Source organism: Rhipicephalus microplus, chromosome 2, assembly GCF_043290135.1.
Source record: "Rhipicephalus microplus isolate Deutch F79 chromosome 2, USDA_Rmic, whole genome shotgun sequence".
In the NCBI taxonomy this organism is placed as follows: domain Eukaryota; kingdom Metazoa; phylum Arthropoda; class Arachnida; order Ixodida; family Ixodidae; genus Rhipicephalus; species Rhipicephalus microplus.
In genome coordinates this window covers 121,266,637-121,288,157 of record NC_134701.1, presented here as the reverse complement: position 1 = coordinate 121,288,157, position 21,521 = coordinate 121,266,637, and the positions used below count along the sequence as shown (strand labels likewise).

The 21,521-nt window shown below is 42.9% G+C and overlaps 1 protein-coding gene across 2 annotated transcripts in view; it reads right to left on the bottom strand.

Annotated features, from left to right (window-relative positions):
- Positions 1-21,521, bottom strand: part of LOC119170765 (venom metalloproteinase BumaMPs1) — a 189,199-nt gene that overhangs the window by 149,747 nt on the left and 17,931 nt on the right. For both annotated transcript variants that reach the window (XM_037422025.2, XM_075886732.1), the window contains exons 4-5: positions 19,045-19,177; positions 15,873-15,935 (exon numbers count right to left, since the gene is read on the bottom strand). In XM_037422025.2, the coding sequence (XP_037277922.2) occupies positions 15,873-15,935; positions 19,045-19,177 (196 nt within the window). The remainder of the gene's footprint in view (positions 1-15,872; positions 15,936-19,044; positions 19,178-21,521) is intronic.

Genomic DNA, 21,521 nt, shown 5'->3' with positions numbered 1-21,521 from the left:
GAGGCCTATACGGTGCTACAGAATGGGCACGTCCTTTGCTATCGGGGCTTGGCTGACAGAAGAGAACTGGGAGTGGGGTTCCTAATTCACAGACACATAGCTGGCAACATAGAGGAATACTATAGCAATAATGAAACGATGGTAGCTATTGTAAGTAAACTGATTAAGAGATACAAGATGAAGGTGGTACAGGCTTACGCGCCTACATCCAGCCATAATTACGCTTCAGTTGAAACTTCTATGAAGACGTGGAATCGGCAATGGGTAAGGTAAAAACACAGTATACTATAGTGATGGGCGGCTTTAATGCAAACGTAGGGAAGAAGCAGGCTAGATACCAGGCAGTAGGAGATAATGGCATCGGTACTAGAAACGCCAGAGGAGAGCTACTAGTAGAATTCGCAGAACGCATTATGTTAAGGATTTTGAATACCTTCTACCGAAAACGAGGAAACCGCAAGTGGACATGAAGGAGCACTAATGGCGAAAATAAGAAAAAAAAGACTTTTTAATGAGTGCACACCCAGGCATCGTGCAGGATGTGGAAGTGGTTGGCAAGGTACGATGCAGTGACCATAAAATGGTACGGTCTCGAATTCACCTAGACTTAAGAAAGGAACGTCAGAAACTGATACGCAAGAAGCCATTCAATGGGCTAGCACTGAGAGGGAAAGTACAGGAATTCAGAGTCTGGCTTCAGAACAGGTACTCGGCTCTTAGTGAGGAAAACAACCTTAGCGTAGATACAATGAATGATAATCTGACGAGTATCATTACGGAGTGTGCAGTGGAAGTTGGAGGCAGGGTAGTTAGACAGGACACTAGCAAGCTTTCACAGGAAACGAAGAATCTCATTAGGAAGTGTCAAACCACGAAAGTCTCAAGTACAACAGACAAAATAGAACTGGCAGAGCTTTCGAAGTTGATTAATAGGCGTAAGGTATCCGACGTAAAAAGGTATAACATGAAGAGAATTGAACACGCTCTGAAAAACGGAGGAAGCGTCAAAGCAGTGACGAGGAAACTTGGGATAGGCAAAAATCGGACGTATGCACTAAGGGACAAAGAAGGCAAAATAACTACCAATATGGATAGGATAGGTAAAATAGCGGAGGAGTTTTACAGAGATCTGTACAGTAGCTGGGACAACCACGATTTTAATACTATAAGAACTAGCAGTAACCCAGATGACACCACACCAGTAATGATAGAAGAAGTCAGAAAAGCTTTGGAGAGCATGCAAAGAGGCAAATCTGCTGGTGAGGATCAGGTAACATCAGATCTGCTGAAAGATAGAGCACAGATTGTGTTAGAAAAACTAGCCACCCTGTTTACGAGGTGTCTCCTGACGGGAAGAGTACCAGAGTCTTGGAAGAACGCTAACGTCATCTTAATACATCAGAAAGGAGATGACAAGGACTTGAAGAAATACAGGACGATTAGCTTGCTCTCTGTAGTATACAAGCTATTTACAAAAGTAATTGCTAACAGAGTAAAGAAAATATTAGAATTCAATCAACCAAAGGAACAAGCAGGATTTCGAACAGGCTACTCAACAATCGACCACATTCATACTATCAATCAGGTAATAGAGAAATGCTCAGAATATAACCAACCACTACACATAGCCTTCATAGATTACGAGAAGGCGTTTGATTCAGTAGAAATATCAGCCGTCATGCAGGCACTGCGGAATCAGTGTGTAGATGAAGTATATATAAACATTCTGGAAGAAATCTACAGGGGATCAACTGCTACCATAGTGCTTCATAAAGAAAGCAACAGAATACCAATCAAGAAGGGTGCAAGGCAGGAGGACACAATCTCCCCATTGCTATTTACCACGTGCTTACTGGAGGTTTTCAGAAGCCTAGAATGGGACCAGTTAGGGATAAGAGTTATTGGAGAGTACCTTAGTAACCTGCACTTCGCCGATGACATTGCATTGCTGAGTAACTCATGAGACGAATCGCAACTCATGATTACGGAGTTAGACAAGGAGAGCAGAAATGTAGGTCTTAAAATGAATCTGCAGAAAACGAAAGTAATGTACGAAAACCTCGGAAAAGAACAGCGCTTCGAGATAGGTCATAGTGCACTTTAAGTTGTAAAAGAATATGTCTACTTAGGGCAGGTAATAACCGCGGAGCCGAACCACACGATTGAAGTAACTAGAAGAATAAGAATGGGCTGGAGCCCATTTGGCAAGCACTCTCAAATTATGACAGGTAGATTGCTACTATACCTTAAGAGGAAGGTATATAACAGCTGTATCTTGCCGGTACTTAGCTACAGAGCAGAAACCTGGAGACTTACAAACAGGGTTCAGCTTAAATTGAGGACGACGCAGCGAGCAATGGAAGAAAAAATGGTAGGTGTAACCTTAAGAGACAAGAACAGAGCAGAGTGGATTAGGGAACAAACGAGGGTTAAGGATATCATAGGTGAAATCAAGAAGAAATGGTCATGGGCCGGGCATGTAGCGCGTAGACAGGATAACCGCTGGTCGTTAAGGGTAACTAAGTGGATTCCCAGAGAAGGAAAGCGGGTTAGGGGGAGACAGAAGGTTAGGTGGGCAGATTAGATTAAGGAGTTTGCGTTTACAAATTGGCAGGAGCAAGCACAGGACCGGGTTAACTGGCGGAACATGGGAGAGGCCTTCGTCCTCAGGCTGATGATATATATATATATATATATATATATATATATATATATATATATATATATATATATATATATATATATATATATATATATATATATATATATTTATATATATATATATATATATCACTCACACACACCGCGTCCCGCATCGTATACTTTGTATTTCGTATCTGTTTGATATAAATCCATATCAGTCACATATATTCTCGCGTGTATATCAAAAATTGCATATTTTTAATTTACAATATATGACTCTTTTGTGTTGGTTACTACCACTTTTGTTGATTTGCTTGTTGCGAATTGCGTTTATTGTGTTCCTTCGATAGAAGTTTCGAATTTCGCGCGTTATAAGTTACACGTTTCTTTCTTTTTTATTATAAAATTTTAGGCGCTTTACTTATTTCTTTAGTTGATATGTACATCTAGTTACGTATGGTATTGTAATACCAACAATTTTAATCATCAATAATAAGGTAAGATGCGCAAATGCGGTTGCGTCAGCGCGGCTGCAACCATTTTGCTTGTTTGGACGTGTTATTCGTTGCTCAACCGACGACCGCCTCTTTAAGGGTTGTGTTTGAATCTATTTCCCTCGTGTATGAAGTCTGCTTGCGTTCTGTAGTCGTGTTTTGTGTTCTGCAAGTGCTGCTCATTATGAAGATGCGCTATACTCAAGCGAGGACGTGTGGCTTCGTATTGTGGAGCATTCGCCAAGTATGCACCACATTGCTGCTCGCGGCGCTCTGTTACCACAGCGTTCGCCACGTATTTCGTATCATGTGCATGATAAGTGAGCTTTTGTGTACGAGGCGAGCCCGTTTGTCTGTAGGATTTAATCAGGGTAAAGGCAAGGTTGTGCGAACTTAAGCATGGACGAGTTTTCCTTTTGTATGAAGTGTCAAGCAGGGAGCGTATGCGTGCGCAGCGGGAATTTCGTGGCAGATTTGAGCTGAGTTGGGATGACGCCCGTCTTTGTCGGCAGTGGTGTTGGAGGGGGCCCTGCTCGCGAGTGACCACTATTTTTGTTTAATAAATCTGGGGCGTTTCTTAGCTGTAGGCGTTGATCATGGCTAGGGCGCGTAAGCCCGCCATATTTATTGTGCGTCATTGAAGTGAACGTGTATACGGCAATTTCATACGCTGTACGTTCTATTTTAAACAGCTACAGTTCTGTTATCTGTTATGACTACTATCAGAGATGTTTTTTCCTTGCGAGTGGCCCGATGTATGCCGGTGTATGCATCCGCGCCAGCACGCGTCTTTATAAATTACCGTGATACTTGAGTTGATGCGTGTTCAGGTGCAGCGTGTTGCATCGTCTTAGGTAGGGTTCGCGAAGATTGACTTACGCTTAGGTGTTCATGCAGCTCGTTTAGTAAAATTCGAACTTGTGGTATACACCTTCAACATAGATTACCTGATGCGGTCACAACCCATGCATTTGAAGCTATTCGTTAAACGTGAACTGCATCTTCGAATCAATATTTCTTGGCTAATTGCGGCTGAATTGCGATACCTTATTGTGCGAGCACAAATTGGGTCATTAGTCCAAGCGTTTGAGCACCACAGATATTACTCTGCTTGTTTCCACTATGTCTGAATTTCGTTATTTGGTTTCGGTTGAATAAATATTGTACGCGCCTCTCCCAACCTTTGTGTAAAAGCCTTGCTAAATGTATTTTCCCGTTTTTTTTTGCATTAAACAGCCTGTGATGCCTATGTGAGGTGTACTGCATTTTCAGCCAACAAGAATCATTGAAAATAATGACCATTGTTTAGCAGCAAACAATAGTAATTTAGTGATATTATTATCTCACATTATCGATATAATTGTTCTAATATGAGCAGCCTAAAGAAAGCTAAATTATTTGCATTTGAAATAAATTCATATTTTAACATTATATGTTACCTGCAATAGATACATGATGAAATTGCATACGATCATGTATGTGTTGTGGTATCATTGAATTTGCATGTCAACGCACTCTGCATGGGCGCATCAAGCATGGTTTTGGCACATCTGTGTTGTTGAAATTGCATATTATTTCATAAGGTTGCAACTGTCTTCGCCAAGAACATCAAGAAAGTTTAACATCTCTACTTTGGGCACATCCGACTAGTTTAAAACACATTGTTCCAAATCATTTTGAAGAGTTCGAGAAATTTTAGTTTTACCAAGAGACTCATATCACTAAATTGTTTTTTTTTGTGTTTTCATCGCAGCTTACGCATGCTCCTTGTGCAAACTGAGTGTAAAAGAATTCTGGACAAGCCTGTCATCATTGGTAGCTCGTAGAAATGTTTGCTGCAGATGTACAACAACTGCAGATAGCTTCTGTTTCCTATGAAAAGAGAACTTCACTGAGCCACCTGGTTGCTTTATTCAAGTAGCTCGCATATTCGGGGTGTTCAAAATAGAGCCGTTTTTTTTCTTTGAAAAAGTCAGTGCTGCAAGATATGTTTGGAAAAGCTACTTTTATAGATAGCTATGTGTTCGGGGGGACAAAATAGTGCAACAATACTTCTTACTGTCAGCTGTGCCGATGAATAAGATGCATTATTGGAGGCCCCTATGCATGTATTAAAAATTTGAGCCTGTCACACTTCTGCACAGATCCAAAAAAATTTTGCATGCCTGCGACATACTTTACGTATTTTTATACAACAGATGGCAAATTTGGGTGTGCAAAGCTTATCGAAGTATACTCTCCATATTGTTTCAAATGCCTTGAGAAAAACCTTCTGGTTAGAAGTTACTGTTGTGATGAGTTTCTTACGTAAAACATTTGTTTGTGTTTTAGAAAAATAAATGTACTCTCAATTACCTAGAAAAATGCTGAAGAAGTAAGAACTTTCACAGTGACAATGATCTGTTCAAGCTTCATGGGCTAAGGCTGATGTGTTAATCTTATTTGTCTCCAACCACCAGCTTATGTACGATACCTGTTCAGATATTGTTTGTAAAATGCTCTAAACTCAGTGTGTAAATGAAAATAAATTAATAATTTTCCAGTTTCACGTGCTTGTTGATATACATTCCACTTATAACAGCCTCCATTATGCAGCATCATACAGGCAATCAACTGGCCTAATTTCTGGTCTGCATAAAGGTAGCTAGGCTACTTATAGGACACACACAATACACAGTGTTGAGTAGACATAAACATGGTAGCAAAATTTATTACGGTTGGAAGACATACAAGATGATTACATATCAAAAACACACTGGACGGTAACTGATTGGTAACATACATGACGGATGCTATGAGGAGACAAAAAGTCGGCAGCCAAATTATAGATTGATTGATTGATTGATTTGTGGGTTTAACATCCCAATACCACCGTATGATTATGAGATACGCCGTAGTGGAGGGCTCCGGAAATTTTGACCACCTGGGGTTCTCTACCGTGCACCCAAATCTGAGAACACGGGCCTACAACATTTCCGCCTCCATTGGAAATGCAGCCGCCGCAGCCGGGATTCGATCCCGCGACCTGCGGGTTAGCAGCCGAGTACCTTAGCCACTAGACCACCACGGCGGGGCCAAATCATTACATCTTGGAGACATACAGTTTGCGTGCTCATGCTGCATCAGCAAAATGTAATGGCATAAGTCACGATGCTTTTCAATGAATGGCAGTTGCAATATAGCAGTTTGCGATGCATAAAAACATGTTCTTTTGTAGGAATAAATAAATGTGAAAAAGTGTGGATTGATGCAGGTCTCATTAGAGTAAGGAAGTTCTCATGGGAAGTGATGTGAAAACTCTACCAGATATCTATTGGGTGAATCAACGACACTTATTGGACACACGGATGGACGTTCATTTTGATTTACAGTGCTTGATTGGTGCAGCTGGTCATATAGATAGAAGAGGTGCGGTGCAAAGAGAAGCACGGAAAAAAATAAAACAAAAATGGTGTTTATCATGTTTCGTTGCCGCATGAAAGTGAACAAGACAAGACAAACACCATTTGTGTTTTGTTTGTTTTTTTGTTCGCACCAAACTTCCTCTATCCTATATGACCAGTGGCACCAATTATGCGTTTTAAATAAAAATGCATGGTCGACTAGGTGTCTCTAATTGTCTGTGATTTACACAACGCTTATTAAGGTGAGATTAAGTTACGAAAACAATAATACAATTAAACGACCTATATGTGCGTTGAACATCCGCGTATCCGCCTTGGACACTCGCAGGACTCCCGCTGGATCGCCAATTAGTAGGCGCCTTAGAGTCTTGCAGATGTCTGCTGGACGCCGGTCGGTGATTTGCGGACGACCAGTGGACGACCGAGACATCCGGAAGCGGTTGTCCAGTGGACGTCCGTTGGTGTTCAAATGCCCATTGGGATGTGATCTCAGCTGAAATACATATTTGTGATTTCACAGCATCGACGTTTGTCTGTTACCACAACTTCGCTATGGGCACAAGGACGGATGCACAAACGGTCGGACACAATGATGAAGACATGGACGGATGGATGAATGGATGCATGGAGGGATGCACGGATGGACAGAAACAAAAACGAAGGGACGGCCGGAAGAACGGACAGAATGACGTACGCTTCGCCCCACTCATTATCATTCACTCCGTTGATATGCTGTGATTTTTTTTAATTTATCAAACTCTATATAACGTTCACTAGTATCGTACCAATTGCATTTTTCAGTGTATATACATTTCGTTATATGAACAAGTACTACCCTCAACAGTCGGTTCAAGAAGTAACGAGAAGTGGCTACATTGGTTCTACGACTACGACAAGAGGCTCAGCAACGCCTTAAGGAGCTTCGCTCTTTAAAGAAGGCTGTTGGCTGCTTAAAGAAGCGGCACGCGGCGAGACGCTAAAAGAGAAAGTTGACAAGGTTTTCATTAGCGAGCGTAGGACTGCCTCTGTGTATTTAGTGGATGGGCTCCCAAAAGTTCACCCAAAATAAATGGTTGTTTTAGCTGCTGGCGTTGTATTTGTTCGTCACAAACTGTTGGAGGTGCGGGGTATGATTCCAAGCCCATCCCAGCGTAAGAAGCATAGCCAGAACTGCTAACATTAGAACCAGCGCTGTTGACTGCCGCACACCAACGCAGGAATAGCCGCCTATGAGGTGAGCAGCTCGAGTTAGGCGCCTTCTTCGATTCTTTGAAATCATTCGAAACCGTAAGTTCAGAAGCCCCTGCAATGGCCGCCCATGCGACTTCATTACCACCACATATAGTCATGTACTCCACCCAAATAGCAGTGGTTTTCCACGGCAATACTTTCGAAGATTTCGACGACTGGCTCGACGGTTTCTAACGCGTCGCCAGATTGAACGGTTAGGACGAAGCCAGGAAGCTTCAGTACGTCTACGTGGACTTGCAAGATTCTGCCTGTACGCAGTTCGAGAACCATGAAGCATTCGTGTTGTCGGTGGACGACTTTGGAAGAGAGTTCTTTGCTACGTATTCAAACACAGACCGCAACAAAAAGCAGAGGCCGCTCTTCAGACGTGAAGCCAATGGACCAATGAGAGCGTCGCCATGTACATTGATCATAAGCACCGACTGTTTGTATGTTTGGGGCTCCTAATGCGTTGAGTTAATGAGAAGGTTTTTGCAGGCCTGGTGTGTAATGCATCCCACTCTATGGCTCAGCTTGAGTTAGCGGCAACAATAATAGACAAGACCCTGCAACAGCACGCGTGCCAGTACAACAAGGACTTAAGTGTCTAATCTGTTAGCGCTGTGTCAACGGACCTTACGAACAACATCTACATGTTGCGTGAAACGGTGGGGGCTGTCGTAATGGAAGAGCTTTAGAAAATACAAGTGACTTAAGGTCATCCAGCGATGTCTTCGCTTGTCGAAGTTGTACGGGAAGAAGGGCGGTAGGAGATTTTTCAAACACAACCTCAGGTACTACAGTGCGCACAACTGGAGCTTCCACCTCAGTTGTCGCACGCGCAAGTTGTACGACAGGACCTCGCACGAATGAATCGGACACCTACGACTGCTCTGATGCCCTCGAAGTTTTCTCTGAGTACCCACGCAGGAAGCAAGACCTCGTAAGACCAATGTATGATGCACTGTAAACTGGCGGCCACTCTGCTACCATTTCGGAGAAGTCACCATTACAGGGCTTGCCAATTTCGTCGAGTGGGACTGCGTGGTTTTGTAGTCAATGTAACCTGTCCGCAAACTTTAAATGGCCATAACGAAATCGAAGAATATTTGTCTTCAGACTATTTACCTCAAGACACGCAACAACGGGAGTCACGCTCTACAGCACCGAAGCGCTGTGGGTCGTCGAATACTCGTCCATCATCAAATCTCCGAAGACCACGTTCACCTATCTCGAAGCAGGAAAGCTAGAGCCGGCGACCTCTGGAGGTAAGGCCGCTGATATACTTACAACTTATGACCCTCCATCGTTTACACGACAGGAGGGCAGCAGTTACGCAATGACGAACAAGTGCAGTAGGAGCGACTTTACCTTCGAGATATTAGTCACGATCGACGACGTCAAGTTCATTGCGCTAATAGACACTGGTACAGACTACTCCATTTTCAGCAGTGCTCTCGCAAAAAGCTGAGAAAGGTGGTGATAGAATGGACCGCACATCATATACGTACGACTGAGCGCACTTAGTTAGCCTCGTGGTATCATGCACCGCAAGGATGGGAATAAGAGGATTCATGTATGTCAGCAGCTTTATTGTGCTCTCTGAATACAACCGTAAACAGATTATAGACATGCACTGCTTGTAAACAAAGATTGCTGTCATTGACTTGCAAGAATCACAGGTTTTGTTTTCAAAATATAGGAATCTGCTTGGTTAAACTTCCGACAGGCGCTGCGGTATTCTTGAAAATAAAATAAATAAATGAAATAATACAACGACCTGTACAGCTTCTTTACCCAATGGAACTATCTTCCCTGCAATGAATCAAAGTGCGCTACTTTGCTGTGGGCGAAGAGTATTGAATATTTATCTTTCGTTGAGAAGATGAAGAGAAAGAAGCCTTCGAAAAAAACGAGTGAACTCTTAAGAAAGAAGAAAAAGTAGACCGCATCCGCCATGAACCTGAATGTAAAGAAAAGTGCGCTTCTTGCGTTTTCTTTTCTGCAGCCTATCAACAGCTCGTTAACGTACAGTAATGAGCTCATTCCGCAGGTGAATTCTCTTGAATATCTGCGCATCCTATATAATGACACAATAAATTGGAGAAGCCACATTGATGATGCGTGATCCAAGGCAACAGGGGCTATGGGGTAGCTACGAAAGCTAGTAAACCGTAAAGTGGGTTTAATTGAGTGATTGATATGTGGGGCTTAACGTCCCAAAACCACCTTATGATTATGAGAGACGCCGTAGTGGAGGGATCCGGAAATTTCGACCACCTGGTCTTCTTTAACGTGCCCCCAAATCTGAGCGCACGGGCTTACAACACTTCCACCTCCATCGAAAATGCAGCCGCCCCAGCCGGGATTTGATCCTGCGACCTGCAGGTCAGCAGCCGAGTACCTCAGCCACTAGACCGACGCGGCAGGGCAAATCGGGTTTATTAGAGATGTGCTGATAATGATATATAAACTTTATGAGCGGCCCATCATGGAATTCAAATGCGTATTATTTTCTGGCAGTGCAGATTATAAAATGAGACCCCCAATACAGCTGGAAAGAAAATCGTTGCGTTTGTGTCTGGGTCTACCAAAAATCATTGCAAATAACGTGTTATCTATAGAAGCTCGCCTAGCTTCTCTGCTAAACAGGTTTAAAATTGTTACTGTGCAAGCATTCCTAAAGATATAGTGTTCCCACCAAAGACTCTAATTGTATGCTTTCATTCAAGAACCGGCTTTATTTTTCGAAACACGTTGGTCGCGACTACACAACCGGCAAATATTCTTTGCACAAGCGCAACTAGAGCAACTGAATGTAAAAATTAAACATATGGGCAATCTAAAGTCGATGCTTAGCATACAATTTGATGATATAATTCCACATAACGCGAAACAATTGACACATAGGTACTTAAATGACCAGTTAGCAGATTGTCTAGCTCACCTAGAGATAAGCAATTTCATTGCCTCTGATGCATCTGTGTCAAAAGAAAGGGCTGGGGTTGGCATCTGCTCTCCTGTTCTGAACTGGTCCTTTTCAATTTGACTTCCAGATTATACCCTTGTATACATTGCAGAATTATTGGCTATTGTTCTTGCTCTAAGCAAATTTCCCTTAAGGGAATCATCAGCAGTTATCATTACAGAGTTGTTATCAGTATGTAATGCACTTTCTGCGGCAGCAAATGCAGAGTTGATGAATACGTTTCGGCATTTAGTACCGAAAAACGTAAATAAACTGCATTTGCTATGGGTACCGGGCCACCGCGGATTATATTTGAACGAAATGAGGGACTTTTTAGCAGCAATATCCCTGAGTGGGCCCACCATCTCAGTTTCGCCAGATACGGCTTACGTGACAGCGCTAAAGTTCCGAAATGCTTGTCTGCAATGGGGAAAGGGTAATTTAGATAATTTAAAGATTTCGAGCATATAAGGTAATGCTGGAATAAACAGCGGTGTGTATCTCGCCTGTTAGAGGTCACTAAACTGTGTGGTCACCACTGTAGACTGAGGTCACCCTCAGTCTACAGTGGCTTCGCAGCCACTCTAGACTGAGGGCCAAGCGTTAACTGCTGTATTCAAGGGAGGTTGTGGCCAGGTATTGCGCAGGGTGGCCAATTCTGCTCGCCAGTGAGGTCGCACCCCAGACCTCTTATTTTTTTAACTACCTTTTCCACGCTTTTTATGTAAATATACGATTGGGAATGGTCCGGTATCTGCTTTTGAACCAAATTTCATTATTGCTCTCTAGGTTGCTGCTTACTCTTTACATAGGGTTTTGTTGCACTTTCTTAGCACTGTAGAATACCACCTCAGCTCCTATCAGCTCTTATATTCACCAGACTCGTAGCTTACCTTGCCTTCTTTACTTAACAGTTTGAAAGTTCATTTCCACCTAAAAACATACGCGACGTGGTTTCGAACTTCTTACCTTGCGAGCTTAGGCTAGCTTAGTGCCTTGGATAATCCTCTTTTTCACACGTTTGTTCTTTCCCAACTTCCTGTTTCGCTCAATTTTGACATAGTTGGCTTCAAAGGGTCCGCAATTTTGTGGTCGCACTCGCACTGTAACGTTTACTGTCGACTGATGAGTTGCACGCACCTGTTTTGCGAAGTAATTGGCTACTTATATGTGATTTTTACGTTGAGTTTACACGTTGCGGGAGGTAGGAAAGCATGAAAATAATCCCGAAAAGTTACTAACTGCTAAAAAATAAACAGCCACTGCACTTAAGGCAGCATCTTTTTTTGTTGGAGTTTTGGGGTAGTAATAAAGCTTTGATAACTGCAAAAAGTGTCCGTCTTTTCACGAGCCTATTGTACGTAAGAAAACTGGTCTTATGTTTTCCAAGGTACGTTCGGGACGACCATGTATACCTTTATTTCACGCTGCGTGGTACGAGATGACTCCACAAAGTGAATGCTCTCACTCACATAGGCAGGCGCTGGCTTCATCATCAAGGGGGCGGAGAAGGTTGTTCGTGGGAGCACCCCGTTACTCAGTCAAAATCCGAGACACACTTTTCGCCCCCCCCAACCCTCTCCCTTCATTAGGTGACTAAGCCTCCCCTGAGCACGCACATATGGCCATGTACTCGGGAATCGAAGTTGGGCACGTCATATAAGCTTTCATAATGATGTGAAGAGCAGGCTTTTTTCGCAATGCATTCAAAGTGCAGTGAAATTAGGTGGGCCCGGGTTCCAATTAGGTCGTTTTGGATGCCTGCAATCGACGGCCTGAGATGCATACGATGGTACAATGGATATTTGATTTGTTAAATTTTTTCTATGTGGTCGTGAATAATATCAGGCGCTTGAGGCGCATTATATTTCGTCATTCACACACTCCGATTACACGAAACGTGACGGAACCGCGAAATTATTTTCATTTTAATAGCTATTCTCCTGATACTGAATGATGAACATGAGCTTAGAATTCAATGAAGAAACCACCCATAGTTGCTGCATCGAAGCAGCCGTCCCGTTTACGGGATTTTCTTTCAATAAAGATTCTAGTTACTATTGCACTATTCCCCAGAGCTTTGTCGGAATGCGCGCTAACGTAGAAAGCAGCTTTCAACTTCACTTAGCCGCATCGTCTATTGAAAAACTTTTAGCAATGTCATCTTGTTTTCCTAAGTGAACTTACTGGGTTGAAGTGCACTTACTGAAAAGCACTCCATTTGAGTGACTTGCATCTGTTTGATTTTAAACAACGTCTGGGTTTACTTCAGTGTTAATTTGGCACCAGGGCGTGCGGCGAAAACAGATGCTTTGAAAGACGTCTTTGTGCACAATGACATTGCGTCTTAAACGGAAAACACCATCTACGCGTGTATCATAGACCCGCTTCAGTGAATGTCACAGCTGAACTTAGATGTCTGTTTTCTTTAACGTTTTCGTAGTTGCTGTACTCGCCTTCGCCGCTCCTGACGTTCCTTTTCGTGTAGTATTCTGAATGGGCGTGCGCAAGGGGAGAGGGGAACGAAAACAGGTCTGCAACCTCTCTCCCCTTCCCTTATTCTTCTAAAGTAAGGCGTCAATTCTGCTTCGGGCTTCGCTTTCTTGAAAAGTTAACGTCATTTCAATGCGACGGGTTATGACTACGAACGTCTGTTTTTTTTAATAATAGCAGCTAATGACCGCTATGTTAAATTCAAGCAACTGTTTACTTCTCATATTTGCCCCGGGAAAGCCGGGGAACAATGGCAATCACGTCATTGCTTATATTTTATTACTGCATCTACTGCACAGCTTGTCTTCCATCGCATTCAATAGGGCACTGAGTGGGGCACTGCAATAAAGCTTTCCCATCTCCAACAACGTAGTGCCATGCGCCCATATCTTCAGCTGCGCGAATTTTATGTTCTCGTGCATCGCCGGGATCTAACGAAGGTGTTGATGGGGTCAGCCGCTTTGCAGCCGGAAAAGGGGTTTACCATTCCGGGCTTCACTCATGGAGAGTTTACCAGCCAAAAAAAAACGAAGTTCTCGAATACATCGACTACTGTAATCAAGCAAATTGAATAGATGTACTCAGTCAAGTGCGAGTTACTAAAATCGAACAGCGCGCCAAACCAGAAACAACGTGACCAAAACCAACTTGTGCTTGGTTTTTTGTGTGACGTCATTTTCGTGCAGCTCTGGCGTGTGGCACTGTCTACCACACTTTTTCACTGATGCCATGTGACACCGCAATGGCAGTTGTATGCAGCACCGTCTTCAGCCACTTCCACTGCTGCATTGTTCGATCGATTCTTGCCCTCCGCCGACTGCCACCGACGTGATTGTTTCGCTGTTAGTTCACCGGAAGAATTTGGAGCCGTACTCAAATACGCATGTATTGTTTTATTTTAGCTCAGTTTCAGTAACGTGATGTGAAATTCAAATGTTCTGTGCCTTGTGCTGATGACAGGTTCTGTTAGTCGAAGTACAGATCAATCAGAGGAGCCCCCGGCCACGCATGTGTTCGTGTTTGCACGTGTGTGCGCGTACTTGCGCGTAGAGTACTATTCTCCTCCTCTGTACTCCCTTCTCGTGTGCTGTTTCATTCACGCACTTGTCATTGTGTGCGTTTGTAGTTTTCCGTCGTGCCTGTTCGTTCATTCTCGTTTCACCACACGTCGATGTGTTAGGTCGTTTGCTGTTGCGCGTGCATAGCTGTGCTTCACGCAACCACTTATCTCTTGGTTCAAATTCTGCTGCGTGATAACTGGGATACCTTGTATGTACATAAAGTAAAAACAATCCCGACATTCATTGTTTCACTTCGCAGCTGCAACCTAGCAGTTAAAAAGAGGTACCCACACACACACACACACACACACACACACACAAACCAATGCTGCACAAGAGTTAAAAAAAACGCCAGGCCTGCGCGGAAGGCGCAGCACAGTCATAGCGATAGCTAGAATAGCAGCCTTTCAGAGCCTTATTTATACACTCATTAGGTAAGCACTGCAAGTACATACACTTGCCTGATACCCACAACGGCATTAATGTCAAAACGTTTAGGTTATAGCAGGGTAGCAGGCCGGCTTTGTGATGCTATTTTTTGTCATTCTTCCAAGAAGCGTGGTACCCACTAAACACTCGCAAGAAATTTTGTGCCGAGTGTTCAAGCAGTGGCTGAAGACGATCAGGAATCATGCCTGAAGTAGGTGTGTGTTCCAGTTAATAGGTGAACAAAAACGAGCTCTTGTAATGGGTTAAAGCTATAAATGCCATCCCACTCCTTACCTATTTGCATTGTGCGACAACTGGTTGTTATTTCGCTGTTTTAAAACGCTTTAGAAGTCGTTATAACGCGATTATTATCCCGACATTCAGCCTGCCTAAGGCAAGTTGGCTAACAAGCTTTAAGCAACGTTGTGGCTCAGTGGTAGATTACAAGGCTGTGACCCAGTGGAATCGGGTTCGAGCCCCACTGTGTCGTAAGTGTTCGTGCGATCTGGTTGCAAACCACGGTGTGGCGGTGACAGACAACTACGTAGGCATGCATTGCCAGCGAAGAGTTAGGCGCTCTCATCTATTTTCTTTTAGAAAAGTTGCTCTTGGCCTGGTTGGTCTCACTGTGTGAACGTATATTTGTAGCCAACAAGGTAATCCGGAAGGGAGGACGACACGGGCAGCCTATCCCGCAAATGTTTTCGGTATGCATACAACATATGTTGTAAAACAAAGCGTTAGGCTAAAAACCACTGTCACGTCTCATAGGGTGACCAACGCTTCAAAAACTTCTCTGAAGAGTGTAGTTGTAATGGGGTTTAGGCGATGCACGCTTTGCCCAACTTTCGAAAATGAAATACTTGCAAACGATTACCATATTGTCGTCCTTGATTCCCCCTGTGTGCGTCTGGTTAGCAGCAAATATAACCTCTAACTCTGATCTATCGTTATAAAATGCGCGCACTTATGACACTATAGATGTTACAAACTATGCCACAAAGCAAGAGACCCATGCACGCGTGAGTGTAAGCACGGTTACTTAGACTTGAAACGAAGAAGAAATAGTGTTGCTGAAAACACTAGGGGATCTTGTTGGCAAATGTTGCAAGCTGAACTAAAGAACAGTTTAAAAAAGAGGCGTACTTACCTTTGTACCAGTCTATTCGGGCCTCCGCTACATAGTTTTCTGCAGTAATATTCGGTGGCATCGCTGCAGTGGTAAATAAGTTTTTTTATGTATTACGGTTTATAAAAGAAATCTTGTACAGAGAATCACCCTATTGCGAATGCTGCATTCACCTAATCACAGACTGCGGTGTTGCGTCTCTGTTGCAACGATGCGTCTAAACTCTCCTGCCAGGCTTCTTATTAAACGTGAATGATATTGCAGGTGGCCGCTTATACAGAGCGAATTTTCCTTGAATTTTCGAGAGAAAGAGAATAGATCGAGAGGCTCGGTTCTTTGATTTTATTAAAGCTGAATTGAGTTATCTAGTTAAATACATTTCTTAAGAGCATCGTCATCATCAGCCTGACTACGCCCACTGCAAGACAAAGCTGCTCTCTAGTGTTCCAGCAGTCAACTTGGTCCTGTGCTTGCTGCTGCGACTTTAAACTTGCGAACTTTTTACTATCATCTGCTCATCTAACTTTCTGTCTCCCCTTCACCCGCAAACCTTGTAATCAAGTATGTGATTCCAAGAAAAGTAAATTTAGTCCGTTCTAACTAGAGGTGTTCTTGTCTTCGAGCTATATGCCCTGCCCATGACCTTACCCCCCTATTGATGTCAACTGCATAGTTTGATTATAACGTTCGACTATGCTTTTACTGTGATTTTTCAATGTATAAGCCCCTTAAGTGGTAGAAATGTGTCAGTCGTGGACAGAAAACTATGATCATCATAAACCGGAACACGCCCCCTTCGTTATCTACTTCAGAGTTCACTTAGCTTCCAAAACACATTCACCCCTGTTTCTGCACGAGATGCAAATATTCTGATGGTTGAGCGAATAAGTACAGACGTAAAAAATAAACAAAAAAACATCAAAAAGAAAACTAAATAAACATGAAACGGAAAATAATTTTTCATAAGGCGAGATTTTAACCATCGTGCACATGATCCAAATGCAAGTGTATTAACCACTACGTTATCAAGGCACACTGAATAGGCATAGCATAGCCTTGTATAGTATTGTACAGCAAGAGGTCGAAGAGTAAAGTGAATGTAACCAGAAGGAGACTGAAGAGGAACGTGAGTGAGACAGCTTAGAAAAAATGGAAGCAAAGACAAATAGAAAATAAAGCAGATGAGGGAGATAACCAAAGAAAAAGAAGTAAAAAGTGTGAGAGAAATAGAAAGGATGAGAAAGTTAAAAGCAAAGAACGACAAAGAAAGCTAAGGTGTGCAAAATAAGATAAAAAGCAGGGAAAAACAAAGAATTGTAGATGCAGAAAACATTAGATAAAAAACATAAACAAGAAGGAGATGCACGGAAAAGAAAAAAAGTATACAAAAGAACTAAACGAAATAAAGAAGTAAAAAATCTGTAAAACTGTACCATAAATCAAAAGACAGAGCTTTGAAACGGTCTACAGCTTCAGTCAATGTTATCATTGCACCTTCCGTGCCAGCTATGCAACCTTCTATTTTGTTTGTAGGATAAATCAGGAAGTATGAACAAGAATTATGAAAACAATCTATACAAGCGATACTGCAAAGGTACGTGAAATCCTGGAATTCGTCTGTTTTCTGTAAACTAGAAAACATAGAAAGGTAACGTTCACTGAACGCGGCTCATCTAGGGGCCGCAGTGTCTTATATTATGGTTCAAACAAATGAGGATGTTTGTGGAGCACCTGTAACCACCCACAAAAAAAGTGCCAGAAAAAATGTTCACGGGGAGCTTGAAATAACCACAGTGTTTTGCATAGATGGCAATTTTTGGTTCAGAGAAATTCGCGCGCTACAAGATTCATATTAGAGGTATTACTCCACATTCATATGCACAACGGAAAAATAGAATATTTACCCTATGCGGAAATGGCAGAATCATCAATATCGTATTCGCTTTGAAATTACCTCAGGTGTTTGAATATTTCAGAGCACTACACTACGGCGTGTCTCATATTTATTTGGTGGTTTTGGGACGTTAAAACTCCCAAATCAATTATATTGTCTTTCCATTAAACTGACACTTCAGAAGTGTGATCGCAAGGCCAGTATTGTGATGCTGACCTACGCACTAGCAAAAATGGCTTTTTGTTTGGATTCTATATAAAAAGCTGGCGTACTTTTACTGCGCACATATAAATATGTTGCTTACATTCCTAATTTAACTACTACTAGCAACATTGTCGCGTCTCTGAGTACAAGATCAGTGTTGTTTTAAAAGCCTTTATTTTTGTGACAGGCGAATACAACCGTATTTCTACTGCTTGTTTCACATTGAAGTAAACCTAGTACAGTACTGTAGTTAAACTAGTAGTAAATCACATGAGTCTAACAGACCTTTGGGTCAGTGAAATTGTAAGGGTTCAGAACAGCAGTAGTTTTAACTATATTTATGTTAAAGCAACGTAACTTGAAACATAATAAAGTGCATGACAGATGACGTTTTCAGTTGGTTGATCTGAACCTACAACTGTTGTCCTACCGACAAAAAGCTGTTTTTGTGAAATATTATTATATTCAATTTGCGTCGCAACTACTGCGTAACAGTCAAAGACAGCACTTCATGGCCCCTATACTTTTCCGAATTGTATTTTCCAATGAGTTTGTTTGTTTTAAATTCGCATACAAACGAGACCTTCTAAAGAAACTCAACTGTCGTTCATACAGTTGTATGCATCAATCTATGGAACATTGTTCAACCTTTTTTCCAGAATGAGTTTCCGTACCTGTCTGCTAGACTTCATTTTTGTCTTTGTCGCTACGTTGTTCTGCTGGCACACTCAACCATTACAAGCACTTTGCAAAATGTACTAAAGCAGGCTGCGTACTCTTGCTGCAGACTTGTCTCTCGGTATCCGTACAATGCAATGCTAAAATTCACTCACGCTATCAAAGAGCCAACAACTCAAAAGCATATTTAGTTACGACGTACGTAACACCAACACTAAATGAACAGGGAAAGTATATCTTGTTTCAAGCCAAAATTATCAAATAGCTATTCCTCAACTCCTAAACGGATTGGCTACAGGATGCATATGAACATATGAGGTCTCTGCTTAAATATAACTTTCTGGGTATATTTAAATAATGAGTTGAACGTCTGAGTAGTGTGGATATTGGGATGGGTAGGGAATGAATTCTACTTACAGTATTCAGTGTTCAGAAGTTTTTTAATCTCTTGGTCAGGAATTTCATACAGCTCATGAGCTATTCGTCCATCCAGTGATCTCTCCATGCCTTCCAAAGGTTTGATGCGTAACGTGTCGCCGAGGACGCCTTCCTAAATAGAATAGCACTCTTTAGCATATACCCACTCAGGCAGTGATAAACTAGAGCACGAGACACCCCACACAGAATCTGATTAAGATTCTTGATAAGTGATACGTATTAAAAGGTTTGTTACAGGAAACCTATGTAGTAATTTCAGCCTTGCCTAATACAGTCGTGGTGAACATCTCTCACTTGACCCCCTACCCCGCTGGTGTAGTAGCTAAGGCACTCTGCTGCTGACCCGGAGGTCACGGGATCTATATCGGGCCCCGTGATGGCTTCATTTTAGATGAAGGCGAGAACGCTGTGGACCCGTGCGCTCAGGTTTGGGTGCACTTTATTGAACCCCGGGAGGTCAAAATTTCGGATCTCTTCAATACGTCGTGTTTCAAAATTATAGAATGTTTTTTGGACGTTGAACCTAACTAATCAATCACCAATATCCCACTGAAGGAAACTCTGGGTAGCATGTCAAGCAGTGAAGGGGTTGCCTTAAACTCACGTTCATCATGGGCACTTTGGCCGGATGTTAATGCGTCTTGCAAATGGAGCATGCCATGAATTTGCTGTAGTTTTGTAGCTGTTACGCATCGTGAACTCTTGGAGCACGCCTTGACAGTTCATCGCCACGAAACGCGAGAGCATGTGTGTTCAGCGCGCATCTGCAGAATTTCGTTTCCTTATGCCATCTCATGATAGCTGAGAGTGTGTAAAGTGGATTGAATTAAATTGGATAAACTTTTATTTGGTCCTTCAAAACACAGATTACTGTGTTTTGGGCCACTACCTTGTTGGGACAGAGATTCCTAGCTCTTCAGCCGCCTCGCGGTCCTGGTGGACAGCCCAGAGCTGATCTGCCAAGGACGAGCTGCGGATTTTCGCCTCCTATCTGGCGGAGCTTGGTGATGTTCTATAAATGAATGAATTTGGTATAATGCCAGAGCATATGTTCTAATTAAGCTATTTGCCCACAATGTGGGCAAATGTTTCTATAGGTCAGGGTACATGATGTGTAACACTTTCAAAGTAGTGTACATCCGCGTTTGCAAAACCTTAATGTAAGTGCTTGAGGCCAAGTTGGATTTTTGTGAGGTGGAACGAAAATTTTGTCTGGGCAGGTAGAAATTTTTAGTGAGCTTGTTATACGTTGTGAGAATTTCCCGGCTATCACCTTCACCAGTAGAACGCATGCCCGCGGAGGTTGATTTGGAGAGAGCTCGCACCACCTTGTTTGCTGCTTCATTAAACTGGGAGGGAAGTCGTCGATTTGTCCAAGGTGAGCTGGGACTCAATTCGGAAGATGATGCGTAATGTCCTTGCCATGTAGTATTCTCAGCGCTTGTTTTTAGACCATTTCCTTTGCGAAACCCCGCAGTGTTGTCATGAAATCACTGTAGACGACTTCAATGTAATCTATCTTGAGTGCTAAGGCGATGGCCACCTGTTCTGCAATGATTGGGTCTTTTGTCCTAACCGTCATTGAATCGACGACACGGCCAGCCCCATCGACCACCCCTGCCATAAAAGCTCTTTCATTGGCGTAGGAAGCCGCGTCAACAAATATAACCCCTCTTTCCTCGTTTGAGATTTGACGAGGTATAGCGCTAGCCCTCGCTACTCTTCTTCTGACGTTGTGTTCTGGATGCATGCTTCGTGGTATATATTCTCCCTTATGTTGTCGGGGATACTATCGCACTTGAGTCTAATCGTCATTGGGTGCTGGCCCAGCTCCTGCAATAACATTCTCCCCGGCATTGTTGTGGATAACCTTGCAAACTTTGCACGCTCTTGCACTTCTCCTATTTTTTGGAGCGTGTTGTAAATGCCAAGCTCAAGTAGACGCTCGGTGCTGGTGTGTATAGGTAGACTCCGGACCTACTTGATAATTTTTCTGATGAGCCTATTCAGTTTCTCGGACTCTGTCCTAGACCACTTGTTCATTGCTGCCTTGTACGTGAAGGGGCTTAGAACAGACTCATACATCAAGCGGGTGAGGTTGTCTCCTTGAGCCCATTTCTTTTGTGGGGCACTCTGCGTGTGAGGTGCACTGCACTGTCTGTTTTTCAAGTAAACTTGGCTATAGAGTTGCTGTTAGCGCTGGCAGACTCTATCAACATACCCAGGACTTTGATGGATTCCACCTTCAAGATGGCAACCCCTTGATTTGTGCGGAGGTGGATGTCTATCTGGTTTAACGGCCTCCTGGGCTTTGGTCTCCGGCGTGTAGTCCAATACATTAAATGTTATGGCTTGCACAATGAGCACTTCAGCCCAGAAGAATGAAGGTACGCTTCTACGGTGTCAATCGCTTCTTGGAGGGTGATTGACACCGTAGAATCTGCCCCTCACTACCC